The 19,985-nt window shown below is 34.7% G+C and overlaps 1 protein-coding gene across 10 annotated transcripts in view; it reads right to left on the bottom strand.

Moving 5' to 3' along the window:
- ANKRD28 (ankyrin repeat domain 28) overlaps positions 1–19,985 on the bottom strand; it is a 151,600-nt gene that overhangs the window by 34,580 nt on the left and 97,035 nt on the right. For all 10 annotated transcript variants that reach the window (XR_004425433.1, XM_033131798.1, XM_033131800.1 and 7 more), the window contains 7 exons: positions 14,581–14,781; positions 13,181–13,268; positions 11,096–11,238; positions 8,401–8,613; positions 3,427–3,505; positions 2,429–2,543; positions 1,069–1,151 (listed from right to left, as the gene is read on the bottom strand). Coding sequence is in view for 9 of the 10 variants with exons in the window: in XM_033131798.1 (XP_032987689.1) it covers positions 1,069–1,151; positions 2,429–2,543; positions 3,427–3,505; positions 8,401–8,613; positions 11,096–11,238; positions 13,181–13,268; positions 14,581–14,781 (922 nt within the window). In the remaining variant the exon portion in view is untranslated. The remainder of the gene's footprint in view (positions 1–1,068; positions 1,152–2,428; positions 2,544–3,426; positions 3,506–8,400; positions 8,614–11,095; positions 11,239–13,180; positions 13,269–14,580; positions 14,782–19,985) is intronic.

Below are 19,985 nucleotides of genomic sequence, written 5' to 3'. Positions count from 1 at the left end.
ACTAGAGCAGGCAAATTTATAGAAATAAAAAGTAGACTAGTATTTGCTTAGGACTAGGGGAGGGAGGAAATGGAGACTGACTGCTAATGGCTTTTCTTTTAGGGGGAATAAAAGTGTGGTAAAACTGACTGGAGTGATGGTTACACACCTCAGAGAATAGACTGAAAAACACAGAATTGTAAACTTTAAATGGGTTAATTATATGCTATATGAAGTATATCTTAATAAAGCTTTTTTTAAAAAAAAAAACAACAACAACTATAGGTGCTTTGCTACGTGTGAATTATTACTAATGCCGATAAGGGATTTTAGAATTCTCTTTCATAGATAAATGGGTATGTAAATACTTGTGGACATACACACATTTTAAAAACGGAATTAACTCACTTAAAAAATATCATTTAAGAAAAACTCAGAGTGTCTCACAATATGTTAATTTTCACTGAAACTTTCCCATAATTCTTTCAGCAATCATGAATATTAATATACAAAATCTGTTCAACTTTCTTAACACTCGAAGGAATAGAGTATCATTTAAAATCAATTAAATCTTATACATTTACTAATTCTATGCATTTAATAAGGGCCACTGTTTTGCAGTAATACTTATAGAAAGCTATTGATCCTGTTTTATTTCAAACTGACTATGATTATGGTTTTTTAAAATAGTAATTAGATATGACATAAATAATTTCACAAACCTAGCAGATATGATAGGATTGTAAGTGGCTCTTAAAAAGGAAGCATGCAAATGAAGATATTTTGCTTCTAGACATGAAGACTACCATTCAATGAACAGAAGCTGTTCTAGAAATACTCCACATCCCATTCTCCACTAACTGGAGGAAATCACTGGAAAAAAATAAAACCTTTCCCAGAGTTGAAGAGAAAATCAAATCTTAAAATTAAAGAACCCAACATCTTCTAAGAGGGGTTAATAAATTATCCACACTTGGAGATACCTATATGTAATTTTGGAAGAGCAGTTTAAAGAAATTGTATTAAAAAGGGGGTGAATGGATTGGGAAAACAAGAAAAGGAGAATCAGTCTGTGAAGATTCCACTTACCAGAAGAAAGAAGTTTCCTGCAGCAATCTGAAAAACCACTTAAGGCTGCCAAATGAAGAGGGAACATTCCATGTATTCCACGCCTAAAGTAAATAGGACGGTATCCTCATTACAAGAAAAATACAATCATTTAAATAAATTACAAAGAAACTACTTAAAGTGAAAAGATAGATGAGTCAAAACCTAACACTTGGGAGAGCGACTGGCAAAAGGTTGAAGTTGGGCGTAACGTATTACCAGGCACTTTTCCTCAAAGAGTACGGTTTTTCAACTTCAACATTATTGTCACTATGAACTTCGATGTGTGTGGTGGTGGTAGTGGGGGGCTATCCTGTGCATGTAGGATACTCAGCAGTGTCCCTGGGCTCTGCCTACACTAAATGCCAGTAACACCCTCCTTCCCAAATTATGACAACTGAAAATGTCTCTAGACATATGCCTAGAGAATAAAATCCATTCCTTCCACTTCACCATTGAGAATTATTACCACAGGGCATAATGTTCACGAATGTTCACTGCAGTAATTTTAATAATAGTAAAAAATTGGTAGCAACATGTTTGTAAATAAGGAGAATAAACAGAGAAATCTTTATACCATAATTAAATTTAATAAAATGAATGAATTAGGGTTACTTATGGAGATGTGAAAAAAGCCCAAATTTAATTTACATGGCTAAACCAACAACTTCATGTATAAAAGAAGAAACAGTGTTCAGAAGCATACTATTTATAGAAAGTTTAAAAGAAGGTTTAAGACATGTTAATGAATATAGAAATGTAATAGAATTATAAAAACATACATAGGAATGATAAACATCAGCTAAGTAGTGTATTTACTTCTGAAAGCACACAAGAGAATCCATCTTTCAAACAAAATCTTACATGGAAACTTTAACATCTAAAATAGATACAAGCAAGCTGTTCTGACCAAAGTAGGATGCCAGGGATCCTTGACAGCAGCTACCAAGGAATCCCTAAGCTCTGTAGCTGAAGGCCAGTATCTACAGATAGTACTATCTGGATAAAAAAAAAAAGTCTTCAGCATGTAAACTTTTCTAGGTCTTTTATTTACTTTTAGATAAAAAAAGAAATAGACCACAACAATTAAAAGCTCTGATTAAAACTGAATAATTTAGAAAGACCTGGGGTTAAAAAAATATATCAAACTACTCTATGCTGGCTTACCAAGTAAAATCGTATCATTCTATTGTATCACATCATAAACACAAACAGGAGAAAGCTCCAGCAATTAGTACAGTATTGACAAAAGTCCACATTTCTACTTGAAATACCTAGGAAACTAAAGCTCCCTTCCTCGTGTTTCCCCGTCACAGCTATCAACACCGTGGTAAGTACTTACTTCGCAGTGTCGGCCCCACTTGTGATAAGAGTGTTGATTAGCAGCTCATGGCCGTACCTCGCTGCTATGTGCAAAGGGGTGTTTCCATTCTTATCCTCACAGTCAATTACAGCTCCTTCAATAGAGGACACGCTGTCAGACACTGGACTATATAAAGACCAAGTCAACTGTATGACACGAAAAGTAAGACCAAGTGCTAGTCAAGCACAAACTAATGCATATAGCAGTTTTACTACATTTCATTCATAATACATTTATAGGGCTAGGTACTGGAGTTACAGATTTTATACATAAGGATTCCACGAAGTTTGGAAACCACTGCATGAAAAGAAAATTAAGAACATTTCTTTAGAGCAAGACTTTTCAGAGCTTAATGTACATACTTTGTGCGTCATCAAGAAGATTGTGTGCAATGCTTCACAAATTATTTCATCATGAACCTATTCCTATTTTCCCCTTGCAAAACTGTAACAGCCGTTATCTTGAGGACTACTGACAAACAGCTTTTTGGAACATGGCTTGGGAAACAGTGCTTTAAAATAAATGTACCTAGAAGTTCTTCTTATTTAAAGGTTGAGCTTGCCTAGTATTAATTCAAATGAAAAAGAATACAAGTACAGAAAATAAATGAAAACCCTAACACTAGTTCAAAATATTCAAAGGGGGAAAAAGCTTTGCAACAGAGCTTTGTTAATATAGAATACCAGCTGCTGTGGAAAGGCAGCGTTTTCTCTTTAGCAATATTTTTAAAAAGCCACCACTAACTGCTAGAGAAATTATACTTATAATCCATGGGTAAAAAACCAAAAATAAATGAAAAACAAAATTATGAAAGATACATATAAATGGCATTTTATATTTTTTATTATTTGATATCCATGAGCTCTGACATCAAATACTAAAAATATATAGACTGCTATGACAATTCCTCAATACCACTCATTTTGTGGATGTTTTAACTACATTTAAGAAAAAAAACAAACAGAAATACTTTTTACCACTCTGGATAATGGTTTGTGATCTGGAGAATCTACCGTGGAGAGCCGTCATATGCAGTGGGGTTTTCCCATCTTTGCTCTGAAATAATCAAATGAAAGAAGTTTAAAATTATTGTTATACCCATAATATGTAATACTTAGTTTTACTTTGAATATCTCCTTGCATCTTTATTTTGTACAAATATTACTCATGCATTAAGGTTAATTGAAGAATATAGAGGTACACAGCTGTTCGAAATTACGAACTAATTCTCTTAGCATATACATCATAAAGCACAAATATAAAAAACTCAATGCCTACAGTTTATAGTAAAGCTCTGCATGGTAGGTATGGCGTAATTGTAATACCGTTCCTATTTCATAGATGGGGAAACTTAAGCACAAGGATATTAAATGACTCAACCAAGGTCACATAATCGGAAGTGGTACAGCCAGGATGTGCTTTCCTATGTTTCAAAAATTTCACATTACTTCAATTCTTTCATTCTAAAAAATACTGAATCCCTCCTCCACCAAGGAAAAGTGAATGTTAGAATTAACTTTAGCCACTATAATTCACTTTAAAAAGTCGATATATTGTTTTGTTTATAATTATTTGTAATAACTACTACTAGTTATTTTCTCAAGTTATTTAATTGAAATGTGACAAGTCGTAAGTTTACACTAAAATTATATAATGGAGATGTCCTTAAGAAACCCTCACTTCATTATAATAATGCAGTATTATTCATAAAAACTTATCTAGGTACTTGATTCCATAATTTTATATTATTTTTTTTCAAGCAAACAAGCCATCCAATTGGCAAGTTATCTTAAAGAATTTTCAATCTTTTGGAGGCAGTGTGTGTAACAAGAGGAAGAAAAAAACCCCAGCGAGTGAGCAGCCAAGCTCAGGCTCTGGAGTTAGAATAACCTGAGTATGAATCCAGCTGTCACTTTCCACAGCAAGATTTTAGAGAAGTTGCCTAAATTCCTGAGCTTTCACTTCCTCAACTGAAAATGGATATAATACCACCCATACCTCATAGGTCTGCTGCACAGAATAAATGTAATAATCTTTGTAAAACATCCATATAACACTCCAGTGTCTGTTACAATAGAAACTATTATATCTATTCAATTTTCTTTTATTTATGTACATTGTTATTCTTTCTATCAGAAAGAAAAAGAGAACAAAAAGCACAGAAACATTTTAATAAAGGGATCCCAGTTGGTAGTATCTTTTCAAAATGTTCCCTATGTGACATAATCTTGATTTTTATTGTTAATACCTACAGACATTTTTACAGACAACCCCGTCAAACTAAATTGTAATAAAAACGAGTTCATAAAATGATGAAATTTGAAAGACATAATTATAGCTCACATTTATAGATATAGTAAGCACTATGTTCCAGGCACAGTTTTAAAATAGTTCATGTACATCAGTCATTTACTCCTTACACCCCTATGAGATTGGTACCATGAACCCTGTTTTATAGGCCCTGGGTTTAAGTAACGTAACCTGATCTCATAGCTAATAGGTGGTGAAGTCCTTTACTATAAGCATTAGGTAGCACTGGATTGACATTTTCTTCCCACATACTGATCATAAAAAGTACTCTAAATATGACAAAGGATGAAAGAGAATCAGATTCCCAAGTAAAAAGTCCACCCTAAGACATGTTAGCAGGGAGGAGGACACGATTATTTCTATCTGAATTGAGAAGACAATGGGTAGGTTTTTTTCCTAAGTCACCTGAACTCATTTTAGAATCAAATTAAGAGTTTTAAACAACAAATAAAAAAGACCCACCAAAATCCTAAGAGTTGGTTTCACAAGTGACCAAAGACAGCAACAACAAAAAAGCTGTATGTATCACAGTATCTTTCAGGTTTAAACTTTAAGTACTTGGGGCATTTTGTTTATCTCACCAAAATTTATTCTTAAAGAAGAACAGGGTGGGGTGGGGCAAGGTGTGTATGTAAATGATACAATCAGTGCAATAGGACTCATGTTAAGCTAGGTTAAAATACAGACCCATATTGCTTTGAATTCCATTCCTTTTCCCTCTATGTAGTACTCTGTAGGAGAACCAATTTAAAAACTTGTAAACTGAATAATTACAAACCTAAATTCACATTCCAATTTTTAGTCATCTACAACTTAATCAAGGACAGAAACATCAAAAGGGAGAATGGGATAGGAAGGAAAGATGAAGCAAAGAGAAAGAGATGATTTGATAAGAAGAACATGAAGGTTAGCAAGTTATCATTTTTAACATAAGGCAAGTGTCAGAGCCTTAGTCAAATGACAATTTGATAAGCACTGATTTGACAAATATGGGAAACACAGGTGTTAGGAAGGAAGATATATTCTTGAAAGAATATACAGCAGGTCCTCAAATAATGTTTCATTATAACGTTGATGAGATTCTATGGGAAATTTTGTTTATATTCATTAGTGTATGGTAAAACTTGTTTCATAATATTAGATTGGTGCAAAAGTAATTGTAGTTTTTGAACTGCAATTACTTTTGTACCAACTTAATATGTTATTTCAGTTAAAACTGCAGAAACTATCAATGACATTAAGAGAGGACATACTGTACATTCTTATTGGTTGAAAACTCACAGCTACCAAGAATTTTTATGTAATTTTAGACCTGGAAGGTAACTTCGAAGTCATTAACAACGTGGGAAATGTGTTCCAATGGAATTTGGCAATAGAACATTGGACAATTGCATATAAATGAGATGTCATACAATCTTAGGCAAGATTAAGGCAGCTTTTATGAACTCTATTTTAAACTAACATCATAGGCTATTGCCTTCAAATCTACTTAACTACCATTTCTTAATTGATTTGTTAAAAAATTTCCTTGTCATGTGTAAAATCTACCACTGAATTTTCTAAATCATTAAGGAGGTAACTTCAAATAGGACCACTGGTCTGAGCATTACACTGTAGTGAGCCTCTGGTAGGACTGATTCTTATTTCTATACTTCAAAAGAAAATAATAGACTTAAAAACATCACAGGTACAGGAGTCAGATACATAAGCACTGCCATATGAATTAAAGTGATTATCATCAAATTATATTAAGTATCATGTCTAAATGGAACTGTATAAAATAAAAAGTCTAATTTTTACCCTAAAGGACAGCACCATATACACTAAAAAAATGTGTAATAGCTAACGATACAGGTAAGCCTTCCTTATTCCATGATAAGTTAATATTTAACACACAAAGATGATTTTAGCCAGTTATTTTATCATAAGTAAGTCTCAGAGAGACTAAAAAGATTTAGTTGTGATCTTTTCTTTTGAGGAATGTTAAGATAATTCCAAAATTTTATTTTTGAAATAGCTAAATAGCCTTATCTTCATTAAAATAATGTTACTAGGCCTTTGAGGAAACAAGTAACACATCTTCCCCTCTATAAGAGTTTATTAATAGAAATTTTTCTAGGCCCAGGTTATCCAAGCAGAAATTCTTCAAATTAAAATAAGCAGTTCAAACATTATCAGTAAATTTTTACTAATTATTTAAACTATTAAAAAACTTTAGTAGGTAATTTAATGGAGAACTGAAAGTTTTGAATATATATTCTTTTAAGAGAGATTTTAACTGTAAGCACTACAGAGGTTCTTTATCATACCTCATGCCCTTTCCTTCCTTGGGTGTGATATGTATAAATTTTGTTCTTTAGCTGAGAGTGGGCAATTTAGAGCAATGGCCTAATTATAGATGGACTTGCTGCTGCTACAGCTGTCAGAGTGGGTCAGTGGCAGCACTAAAAGTTTCTCTAAAGTTAGAGAGGTAAGAAAATGGACTCCTATCTCTACCAGTCTGAAAGACACTGGCTTATTGTATCTAAAAAAGAAGCTGAAATCTTATGTAATGAAAGCTTTGAAAGCCATGTTAATCCTAAATGGTTCAATTTTGTTTGTGGTTTTCTTTTCTGCATACCACAGGATACGGTCTGGCAAGTAAATGCTCAAAGAATGAATTGATGAATTAATACAGAAGTAATCAGTGAAAGCATTTGGACAATCTGAAATAATGATTACACATTATAAAATAGTGATATTCAAAATTGTGGTTACATGTGTTTTTTCACAGACACAATGAAAGTACATTTATTTTGGGTCCAAAATTTTCACATATTTCTAAAATTCAAATGCTCATTTCTGAAACTGTGACCGAAAAACCAAAATTCCTTATATGTATGTAACACACTGATACTAGTCTTTTAATTTTTCTAATGCTGTGAAAAATTTCAAAATGGAGAAGTTGAAAGAATATTACAGTGAACATCCATAAAGAAAGAATATTACAGAACATCCTCTGAGATTCTTCTCTAACATTTTACTATACATGCATTATCGCATATCAATCTATCCATCTATCAGTCCATCCAAGATCCAATTACTTGATGCTTTTCAAAGTTAGTTGCAGATATCACTACATGTTACCTCTAAACACTTCAGTACACATATCATTAACACATATCATTCAACATTTGTTTGGTTTGTTAAGGGAAAATATACATGCAATGAAGAGTACACATCTTAAATGTACCACTTCATGAATTTGGACAAATGCTTATTTATGTAACCCAAAGGCTGTCAAAATACAGAGCATTACTATCAACCCAGAAAGTTCCCCTATGCATGCTCCCTTTATAGCAACCCCTCTTCCCACAGGCAATAACTGTTCTATTTTGCTTTTTTTCCAACTATAGAATTTGGAACCCCATATAAATGGAATTTTGTCTGTTCTAGAACCTTAAATAAATGAAACTGTATATATTCTTCTGTAAGGTTTCACTCACATAATATTTTCACATAATATTTTAAAGATTCATCTGTGTTCTTGTGTGGTACCAGTAATTTATTCCTTTTAATTATGAAGTGCTACTTGTTACTGATATTGTTTTAAATAGTGAACTCCTAAATACTACAGTATGGATTCTGATTTTATTTCATACCTTCATATTGACATCAGCCCCATTGCCTACTAGAAGCTCTAAACACAATGCTCCATGTGTTGATGCAGCAGCAAAGTGTAAAGGAGTAAATCCTTTCTCATTCTTCTGATTTACATTAGCACCACAGTCTATAAGTTCATTCACTACAACATCTTGGCCATTATAGCAGGCGACATGAAGAGGTGTATTTCCATAGGCATTTGGTTCATTCATCTATTGGGAGAAAAAAATAATGTTAGTCTTAATACAGTCTTGCTAATCATTGTTGAGAGCTATTTTAGCAACCAAATTATTAAAGTCAGAAACAAACAGGGATAAGTACATAGATAGGCTTATAATTTTAAAGTTCTTTTAAATTAATGAACATTGAAAACAGCATTTTGGTATCAAATGGATTTTATACATTCAGGGAATACAATTCACATGTACAATGTCTACTTCATGAAAAAATTGAATGATTCCAAGAGAGTATTTTAGGAAAATAAAAACTAAAGCACATTTCTAAAAGCCTTCTAGGTAAGGAACAATTACAGAATTAACTCAAAGAATCATGAAAAATGAACACAAAACAGAAAATTCTGACATATATTGAATAATGTACATATTTTTAGCCTTCTCTCCTGTAGTGACAAAAGATTAAAGAATGTGACCTTTGCCCAAAGAGGTGTCTGGCCTTTGACCTTGTCTTCTGGGAGGTAATCTATGGTATACCTGATAGAAGTATCCTTGATTAGGGAAGGAGCTGGCTACACTGGATCATAGAGTAGGACTGGCCACTGCCAACAGTCTTAGGATAGAGGCTGACCACACCACATAAACCAACCATGTGATTTAAGGTGGGAGCTTTGGGTCTTTCGGTATCTGTGGACTTGGAGGCTGAAATCACACATGTGGGAAATTGATAAATCAATGATGCCCATGTAACGGAGTCCCAATAAAAACTCTAGAAACAAAGCTCAGGTGAGCCTTCCTTGTTGGCAATAGTATGCATATTGTCACACATTGATGCCGGGAGACTAATGAGTCCTAACTCCAAGGGGAGAGGCCAATGGAAGCTTTGTATTTAGAATACTCCAGGACTCTGCTCTATGTGTCTCTTCCTTTGGCTGGTCTTAATTTGTATCTTTTCGGTGTAATAAACCATAACTGTGAGTATAATAGCTTTTAGTGAGTTTTTTGAGTGATTCTGGTGAATTATGAAATTTGAAGGTAGTTTTGGAAAACCCCCACACTTGTAGTTCGTCAGAAGTAAGCGTAGTTCTATGTGGAGACTGTGCCCTCTAACCTTGCAGTTGGCCCCAACTTATCGCAACTTTATTTAACATTTCCTTTTCTCAGATCCTTAGTAACAGAAATTGGGGAAAGTGGAAAAGTAACACTTAACTTGAGTTAAAGTACCTAGATTTCATCACCAAAAAGTAGGAGACATGGAATAGATTCTCCCTCAGAGCCTCCAGAACTTTGAGAGATTAAATTAGTTGCTTTAAGTGATCTACTTCATGGTAATTTGTGATGGCAGCATTTGGAAACTGACAGATACGGTAATTGGAGATCACACATCACTAAATGGCTCTAAGTCTGACCACTTATTTTGAAGAACATGCTGTCACCACGGTGTACAAATGTTATTTTACTGTCAATAAGTTTTAGAAATTGTACCAGAATGGACTTGAAATAGTGATCAGAAACAAAGTGTCTCATTTATCTGGATCAAAGGTCTTTTAAAACATTATGTTCCTCTGTTGAAACAGAGCTATAAGCACTGTTTGTTTAAATAAAATTTTTATCTTTTTGTACTCTAAAAGATCATACAATGTGTTTAGATTTTTGCCACTTCTCAACATCCCCACACATTCAATAACCACCTGCTTGCTTCAGGCAAAGTGCTTCATTCACACAGCTCATTAATGAAAGAGTCTATTCAACTCTACAGTTGTGTCATGTATTCTTTATCCAACCAGACTACCACCTACCTTTTTCTTTTTTTGCAGCTGCTCTAAACTGCAGAGCCTTACCCCGCTCTCCTTCTAATTTGCTGCTTTTAATCTGTGTTTTGAAGAACTAAATGAGTTTGTCAGAACTGTACCTAAAGTAAGAGTAAATATACTAGAAATGGGTGTAAAGTACATGGGCTTAAAAAATGGTCTGTGGAACTTACAGGTATTCTTAGCTATCTCAATTCAGGAATCAAATATATTCAGATAAAGCAGCAACCCTTCCTAACCAAACAGATTTATATAGTAAGGGACACTTACAGTTGATTGGCAAGAGCCTCTAATTTTTGGGCCTACCTCTTGCCAATATCCATTACAGTAATGTGAATTGCTGCAGTTATTTAAAGGGCATATTAGACTAACTGGGCAAATAAAACTAACAATAACCTAGCCACTTAGGAAAAATCCACGTGTGTCTGATCTGCTGGTTTCCATAGCCGAAATGGAGCCACAGAGCCTGGAATAAGATGGAGAAGAAAAACTTCTGCCAACTAATCATTCACCTTTAAAATGCAGTTTACCTTTACTATACTTTGACTAATTACATGGCTTGATCAGGTATCAGTGCACTATAAATATCTGGTTAAAGGACAAAAACATTGTTGTATGAAAACAGCTTTTAAATTGGAAATAACTTCGCCAACAGTGAATCCACATACAAAATGCTCCATTCTTTTGTATTGCTCAGTCTATATACCTACATCAACTCCGAGATCTAGCAGGTACTTGACTATGCTGATCATTCCACTAGAGGCTGCAGCATGAAGAGGGGTGTAAGACTTCTTATCCTTGCAGGTCACTTCAGCTCCGTGGGCCACGAGTAACTTCACTACTTCAATGTGACCTGAAAATACGTTTATGAAAAGAAAATAGATGAGCATATGGAAGATATGAAATAGAATCCTAAATATCTTTAAAGAAAGATAAAAATACAAAATAACTAGGTAAGTTAATAAGAAACACAGAATATCTTTCTCAATCCACAATTGACCTGAAAAGTGACACTTAGTGGATCAAGGAAAACCAAGCCATCCAAAGGCCTATGAGATACACACACCAGTTATTTTGGGGGCTCTGTTAGAGATAAACCATAAAATCCCTTGTTCATGAAAACAGCTGTTTAATCAAGTCTAGTCCTTTGGAGGTAAAAGGTCTGATGCGCTCTGCTTAACGTGTAAACACTTTAATATAAGGGGCATAGTTTTAAATCACAGAGACTAGCTGTTCCTAAACTATCTTGAAGAAGCTACACCAGAATATTCAGAAAAGTTCCTAAGACTTAAAATATGGAAAACCTCAATTAAGAGAAGAAAATTGCCCATGACATAACTGGAGGCACAAACCTTTGGTGTGAGACAAACACCAAGAGCCCAAGATTTTCAGCCTTTGACTTTCAAAATAGGGACCAGCTGACAAGGATATTAGTCTTCATTTTTGATCCTCATTTACACCTACACTAAAGGTCAGACTTGCAATTCAAGATGGATTCTACTGCTTTTGGTTATTTCTACTACAGGCAAAGGATTTTCCTGGACCTTGGGGTTATTGATAACTATTTTAAGTTAATTTATTTTGTTATATTTTACAACTTATACAGTTTTAAAAATTAATTATCTTCCATCAAATCTTCCCTTAATCTTTTACTTTTAAATAAGATTAGAGGAAATGACAAAACCAAGAGCAGGGAGTAATGAGGATAAAAGCTATGATTTTAAGAAAGGCGGCTAACTAGATGTCTTTGTAATCAGGTAGTGTGAGTGGTAAATCAGGGAATGATACCAGTATTACACAGAAGATATGTCAGTCCATATGTGATTCTTCCTAAGCGAGAGGAGCCAGAATAATGGAAGTAGAATGATACCCCTTGGCAGGAAGAGAAAAGGCTCTGAGCTCCATGGCTGCAAAAGGAGGAGTTCTTTGAGTTCTATTTTACAAAACTTGAAAAACGAATGCCTATATCTACGGCTTCCTCCTAGAGATACAACCCTAGTCTTGCAGGACTTGCAAGGTTGTGGCAGGATGTTACTTCCTCGGTGCTTAGAGATCTGTTTCCACCTGCATGGTCTTAGCACCCACAAGACAGCGTTTCTACTCTTCTCTTTTTGTGCGTTTTAAACTATCCTGAGGTAAGCTGATCTGCCTCTTCCATGGCTGTCCAAGATACCCAAAGAACCAATTAAATGTTTTTGTTAGTGCTTTGGTCACAAAGTTGCACAGGTTTTAGGTAGTCTGCCCCAGGAGTTTTTTCTCATGAGCTTTTAGTTTTTGAGTGCAATTTTGCAGATCCTAAGATTTTTCCAAAAACATATATATCATGTTACAGCAGAAAAGCCCATACTGTAAACCTCAGCTTCTTTCTGTGAAATTACTATTGTAGAAATCAAACACGATGATGCCTATTTATCTCAGTGCTTGGCCCAAAATAATAGGCTTCCTAATGCACTTTCGTAACTTCTACCTTAATATTCCCATAAAAACAAGATGGGTATGAGAATGGATTTTTAGTAAATACTAATCTAAATTATGTATCTCAGGCTTGTGTGTAGGATGTTTCTCCCTTTAAAGGTAAACAGAATTAATTTAAAACAACTTTTAGGAGAACTGGCCCCAATGCTTTTTTGTTCTGGCAAAGCTCTGCCACTACTAGGCTGCTTCCACTTAGGCAGCAAACTCAGATACGGTGTAACTTCTTACTGTTCTAAGAGACAAATGTGACACCAAGCAAGAACTAAAATGTACAACTTTTCCTGAAATCATAATGTAAAAAAATTTTTTTAAACACATACCCATATAAGCTGCCCAATGGATAGCACGTCTATCTTTCTTGTCAAAAGCATTAATATTGGCACCTCTAGACAGGAGTAGTTTGACCATCTGGAATTATAATAAACAGTTTTATCAACATCCAAAAGTACAACTGTTCATGAATATCCCTTGTGATAAATACTCTCATCTCAAACTCTGTGGCACTAAATTTCTGCATTTATAGAAAGGAGCTATATGAAATACTGAAGACCCTTTAACATAATTTAATAAATAACAGGACAAAATATGAAAGAGGGTTCACTGTAGGTGTTACTGAAGTCAGGCATCAGTATCTTTTACAGATGCCACTTTGTGTCCTGGTATTTTATGAACTAAATACAAATCTGGAAAGACTAAAGGTAAAATATTTAAAAAGAAGTTTTATTCCTTTTTTATAGCCCAAAGTGTTATTAACATGCAAAATACATTCTCACTCCAGAAATGTCTTTAATTCAAACACAAATGTTATGTCCATAATATGATTAGATCTGAAGGTCAGTCTATTTACCTCATAATGTCTCAAGAATAATATTTGTATTATGTTTAACCCTTTTTACCATAGTTTCTCCACTGGAAAGGGCACTTACAGATTTCCAAAAGGAATGCATCTTGTGATCTTTACCACAGTGGAGGCAAGAATTCTTTCTTGCAAAGGCAGAAAAGAATAGTGAAAACAACACTATGGCCATTAGCTCTCAGCCATGGAATCTTGTGAAGAAATGTCACTTCACCTCTTTTAGTTTCTGTCTACAACAAAAATGAAGGACTGGCCAAGCTGGCCTCAGAGGTTCTTCTAACTTTGTGTTTCCTTCTTTTCTAATTCTATGTACACATAAATCCCACTCTTCGCCACGACAGCACCTAACATTAAGCAATGCTTGTTGTATAAGATAATTACTTATTGTTTTCTTTTGATGGTCTATTACCAAAGAATTCTTGACTAAATTTGGTAATAAAATATGAGGAGATGTTTTTCTAAACTCTACCTTCCTTTGCTACTATCTTTCTGGGAACATAATAAATTACTCTGTCTTCCTAGATTATTTTTTCCACAATGACAGAACATAGTTTTCACATTGTGTTATAATTGGCAGTGTTCTCCTTTGTTTCTCCAGGTTAACTATGAAAATCAAGTAAGCACATGAGCCATATCTGACAAATTTCTAAATTTCAGAACGTTATATCATGAATTATCATGAAAAGAAGTCTAAGGGCTTGCATTGTAAAAGTAGACGAAACTAATAAGATAGATACTTTTGTTTGTTTTTACCACGGACTAATTGAATGGCTGAAAAAGGCAAGTTCATTAATAACTGGAGAGGCGGGGAGTGGGTAGAGGGACGATGCAGAGAGAATCACTGTCTAACTGAACATCACCTACCTCACCATGTCCACTGAAAGCTGCATGATGTAATGCAGTTCTCCCTGCTCGATCAGACACATTTACATTACTCAGAAGAGGTACCAAAGCTTCAGCACATTTTACGGCTTTATTAGCAGCAGCTATGTGTAAAGGGGTTTGCCAATTTTTGTCTCGAGCGTTAACGTCTGCAGAATGCTTCAGGAGTACCTGAACTGCTTCCTAAAACACATGAAGATAAAAGTTATAAAAGGCAAATGAGTTAGCAGTTTTAGAAATTGCATATATATATTAAGGAAATAAAATTTCCCGAGGAAATAAAAGCAGTTCTGGTAGAATCTGCTAGAAACAAGTAGAAATTTACCCCAAAACCCAAAATAATTTGAACGAAAGGCAGTACTCAGACCCATATAAGATGCATCAAGATAAAACACTCCCTTTTTCTATCCTCCAATTAAAGGCGTAACAATCTCTATCAAAATGTGCAAAAAGAAATACTAATAAATATTCTTCAAAAACAATCATTGTATTATATCTCGTTTTTCTAGATGGTGAAATACAATTAATTTATACTTGCAACACTTTTAAGGAGATTTATTGATTTGCCATTAAATACATAAAACGTAAAACATAATATTTCCCAAAGTATGTCATATTTTATAAAAAGAAAAATTAGGATCTCGTGGTTTGTGTGTGTGTGTGTGTGTGTGAGAGAGAGAGAAAGAGAGAGAAAGAGAGAGAGAGAGAGAGAGAGAGAGAGAGAGAGAGAGAGAGAGACTGACTGCCTTTGCTGTGATGTTACCTGGTATGAAAGTTGGTGTTAACCATGCAATTTAAGAGTTTACTGCCCAAAGGGATTTGTCTCCCAGAAGCACAAGGAAAACTTCACAACATATCTCATGGTACGATCCTAAGGAATCCAGTATGCCATCTTTTCTCCTTACACTGGTAATTCTATCTTTGGCAGATGAACGACAAATTACACATGAAATGAAAAGGACCAGAACCAGGACAGAATCATCTCAAGCCTAGTAAAACTGACCCTCAGTTTTCTTAGCTATAAAGAGGGGAAATACAACTTGTCCACCACTTGTCTTAAGTCTGCTTGCTATACAGTTAAAAAAAAAAAAAAAAAAAAAGAAAGAAACTAACGCACTTGAAGTGTTCAAAAGTTTAAAATAACTATAAATATACAAAGTAGCAAGGAAGCCTAAACAAAGTATTATTGTCTGTGATTCATATGTTGCTTTTTAAGCCTTTCAAATAAAAAGGAATCAGAACTGTTTGAAATCTGGGAAACAGCACAAGTATTTAACAGGGCTGGGAAAAGACTGGAGGTGCTCAGTAATCTATCGACCTGCTCGGGAAGTCAGCCAGTTACTCAAAGATGTACGGAGGCCTAACCTATGAGCCCACAATTCCACTCGTTATTTACCTAAGAGAAATTGAAAAAGACCACCTGTTCATAGTAGCTTTATTCATTAAAGCCAAAAACCAGAAATGCAAATGTCCATCAATAAGAAAACGGATTCCGCACAATGAAATACTACTCAGCAATAAAAGGAACGAACCATTAATATACAAAGTAATCTGAACGAATCTCAAAAATTTTATGTTGAACAAAAAAAGTCAAGACAGAAGAGTACATATTGTATAATTCCATTTTTGTAAAGTTCTAGAATAGGCTACATTACTCTGTGGTGAGAGAAATCAGAATATGGGGGAAAAGGTCAAGACAGAAGAGTACATACTGTATAATTCCATTTTTGTAAAGTTCTAGAACAGGCTACATTACTCTGTGGTGAGAAAAATCAGAATATGGGCTGCCTCTGGGTACAGAAGAACTGACTGAAAGGGACTAAGGGAACTTGCTGGAGTGATGGAAATCTTCTCTACCTTAACTGGGGAAAAGGTTACATGGATATATACATTTGCCAAAATCAAGACTACACACTTAAAATCTGCATTTTACTACAAATTATGCTTCAATTTAAAAAAGGAATATGGGGGAAAGGATACATAGAGGATTATGTACTCAAAATTATGGAGAACTAGGTACAAACACTATCAGAATTCTCTATCCTCATCCTCAAGAAGGGTATATTGTGACTTGGGGGATAAAACTAACACTATAGTGGGAAACGTCAGTAGGTATGTGAATGGATGCATGAGAAAATAATTAAAAACAAAATGAAGACTTTATAATTGGATACACTGGGCAAATACAGTAGTACACTGCAGATGCCAGGCTTACCTTATTCATTCCCATTCTGGAATTCATAATGCATACATTAAAGCTTCTGCAGTATGCAAGTCTGGGATATATTTATATTCCCTCAGCAAGAATAGAAAAATCAAAACTATTCTTTTGTTTCACTGAAAAGCAAGAATAAATCCATCTCATGGTGGTGAGGGTAGGTAAGATGGCACCTAAGGAAGGCTGTCAACACAGTGCTTAACATTCTAGAATGAAGACTGATTGAAGTTTGAATCCTGAATCACTGGTATGGACTGAATTGTATCACCCCACAAGTCATACATTGAAGCCCTAAACCTCAATGTCACTGTATTTAGAGATAGGGTCTTGAGGAGGTAATTGAAGTTAAATGAGATCATAAGGGAGGGACCCTAATCTGATAAGACTGGTGGCCTTATGAGAGAGAGATAGAGAGAGGGAGAGGGAGAAAGAGATATCCCCTGCCCCCATCTTTCTCCACCATGTGCTGATACAGTGAAAAGGTGGCAGTGTGCAAGCCAGGAGGAGAGCCCTCACCAGCAACTGGCCCTGCTGGACCTTGATCTAGGACTTCTAGCCTCCAGACTGAAAAAATAAATTTCTGTTGTTTAAGCCACCCAGTTTATGGTATTTTATTATGGCAGCTCAAGCTAATACAGCCACCATTTACTACTTGGAATAGTACGTCACATCACGACAGCAGTGATCTTTGATAATGTAGGAAAAACAATAAAGAAATCTCTAAAGACTGAAGACATAAAAAAACACACAAGTGAATTTCTAGAAATTATAAATCAATGAGCTTGATGCCATACCCCAGTAAAATTCTAGATCACATTATCAGCACATTATAAGCATTTAGAAAGTAATGTAGGGATAACCAAGGTATATATGGTTTCACTAATGACAAATATTACACAAATAGTAACCTCAATCCCAATTTTTCCATGATTAGACAGCGTGTATGTGTAAGATATGCTGTCAAGATGTATCTTGACTTAAAAAAAAAAAAAAAGCTAAGTAAATACCCTATGACATCGATTTAAATAAGATAATGAAATATGGGGTGATGACAACAGGTTAAATAATTATATCCAAAGAGTATTTATTTACAGCTTGCGGTCAATCTAGAATAGTCTCTACAGCAATAGTTGTCTTTGGCTCTGTCTTCTAAGCAATTTTACCACTGATTTGAAGTCAGGCTCAGGAAAAAGAAGGGTTAACAAATATGTAAATAAACACAATGTTTACATGGACTGCTAATATCTCACATAATATAATTTAAACTCAGTTATCTTGATAAAATTAATATGTGATTCCTGGAGTTAGGTTATAAAAAAAAAGTGTATATCCTCCACAGGATCCAGCAGTGTGATGTAGGCTCTGAAGAAAACAAAACAACCACACACAAAAAGCCCCAATACTCACAAATTTATTTATTCAGAAGAATACTCAGCACTTAAAGAGAGCTGAACCATGTGCTACATTTGAAGAACTACAGTCACAAATCAGTAGTGAGGACTAGATGAGTAAGACTGGAGCCAGCCAGTAAGATCAGATGTGTGAAAACTACGTCACTGGAGGACAGTTGAGAAGTATAGAATCTTTAACCTGTAGCAGTCTTTCTCAATCTAAGTTCAATGGGGGAATTGAGGTCTAACACATCACTGTATGTGATGAGTTGCCTTCTTTACTATGCATCTATTATGATGTTAGCTATGCACGTCTTAGAGAAAAATTTAGAAAATAGTTACTCCAATCATCTTTGGTAGGACTTAGTTCTCTCGTGGTATCTCAAAAACATACTCTCTGTGGTTATTTTTTCTATTACATGAACTAAGTATAAGCTCTCTTTTGCTCTCAGGATGTAATATGAATAATTAAAAGAACACTGGTGAAATTCATAATCTTGGCTAGATTTCCTAGCAATTTTGCTAATTATGAGATTTCCTTTTTAAAAGAAAAACGATCTCTAGGGTTTACAGAGGTTTTATTTTTATGGAATGTCACATTTTATAACTGTTTACCATAATCCTGCAAAGAGCAACACTACTACATAGTCCAGTAATTTTTAGGCTGAAAAACAGAAGATCATTGTTTTCTATTCTACAGCTTTCCCTTAATTTCAGGCTGAATACGTAAGTTTTAAAAATCAGCAGTCAGTTTCTGAGCATTCTGCAATCTTCCTCTAACATTAATTAAAATAATTAAAGAAAATCTTTAAGAATTTTGGGTCTGTTTCACAATCTCTGCAAATATACAAAGTATTCTTTCTGATGATTTAATTTGGCAAAATTCCCACTAATTTTAAAGTCACAGTCCCAAGAGTCATACCAAAAAATGGATAGGTATGACTATCTTATTAATAAATGGTTGCAACGATGGTAATGGTTATCTCTTCCTTAACTGCCTTCATTTAAAGAAATTTCTTTATAAGAGGGCTAATCACAAACTTAACTTTACCATGGAATTTCAGAGTTTAAAGCATTTTAGCTATTAATACTATGTCTCAGTTTTCATGATAATCCCCAGATTTAACCAAGGTCACACAGCTAGAAAGTGGCAAATTCCTCCAAACCTAAGTTCCATAGTTCATCAGTAATAGCACATCCAAGCACCCAGGTCTGAACAAGATGCAAAGTGTACCCATTGTTCCTCTCTCCTCCCAGCTAGGAGTCTATAGCTAATAGACTGCCTCGGTCGTACTGCAGGGTTTGTAATCCGTCCCAGTCACTTTTTCCCTCTACTTCTGTTCACTTGTCCAACTCTTGTTCTGGGTTCATGACATAGTTCATAATGAGGAATACAGAGAAGACTGAAAAGACAGGAGTTCCCCCAGTTTCTCTTTGGGAAATATTCTGCTGAGGCACTAGAGGTTCCTTTCCTTCTCCAGAACTATTTGGTCCCATGATGGGGAGGTGCAATAGCCATATTTTCTTATCTCTCACAATTTTAATAACTGAAGAAACACTGGGTTAGCATTAATTTATACAATCACATACTTTTATATTTTAAATTATTTAAAAAATTTTCAAGCATCAACTACCATAACATAGGTAAAAAGGGTGCTTTGGGCACAATACAGTTTTTAAAAAGCACCCAATACATTTTACAAAGGCAGTAAAATGACAGGAAAAAAGAGGGCCCAGGTTTTGTCCCATTTCTGTTACTCAAGAGCTGAGTGGTTTCT

Source organism: Rhinolophus ferrumequinum, chromosome 17 (assembly GCF_004115265.2).
Source record: "Rhinolophus ferrumequinum isolate MPI-CBG mRhiFer1 chromosome 17, mRhiFer1_v1.p, whole genome shotgun sequence".
Classification (NCBI taxonomy): domain Eukaryota; kingdom Metazoa; phylum Chordata; class Mammalia; order Chiroptera; family Rhinolophidae; genus Rhinolophus; species Rhinolophus ferrumequinum.
The sequence above is the reverse complement of the archived record's forward strand: the minus strand, read 5'-3'. Positions and strand labels throughout refer to the sequence as shown.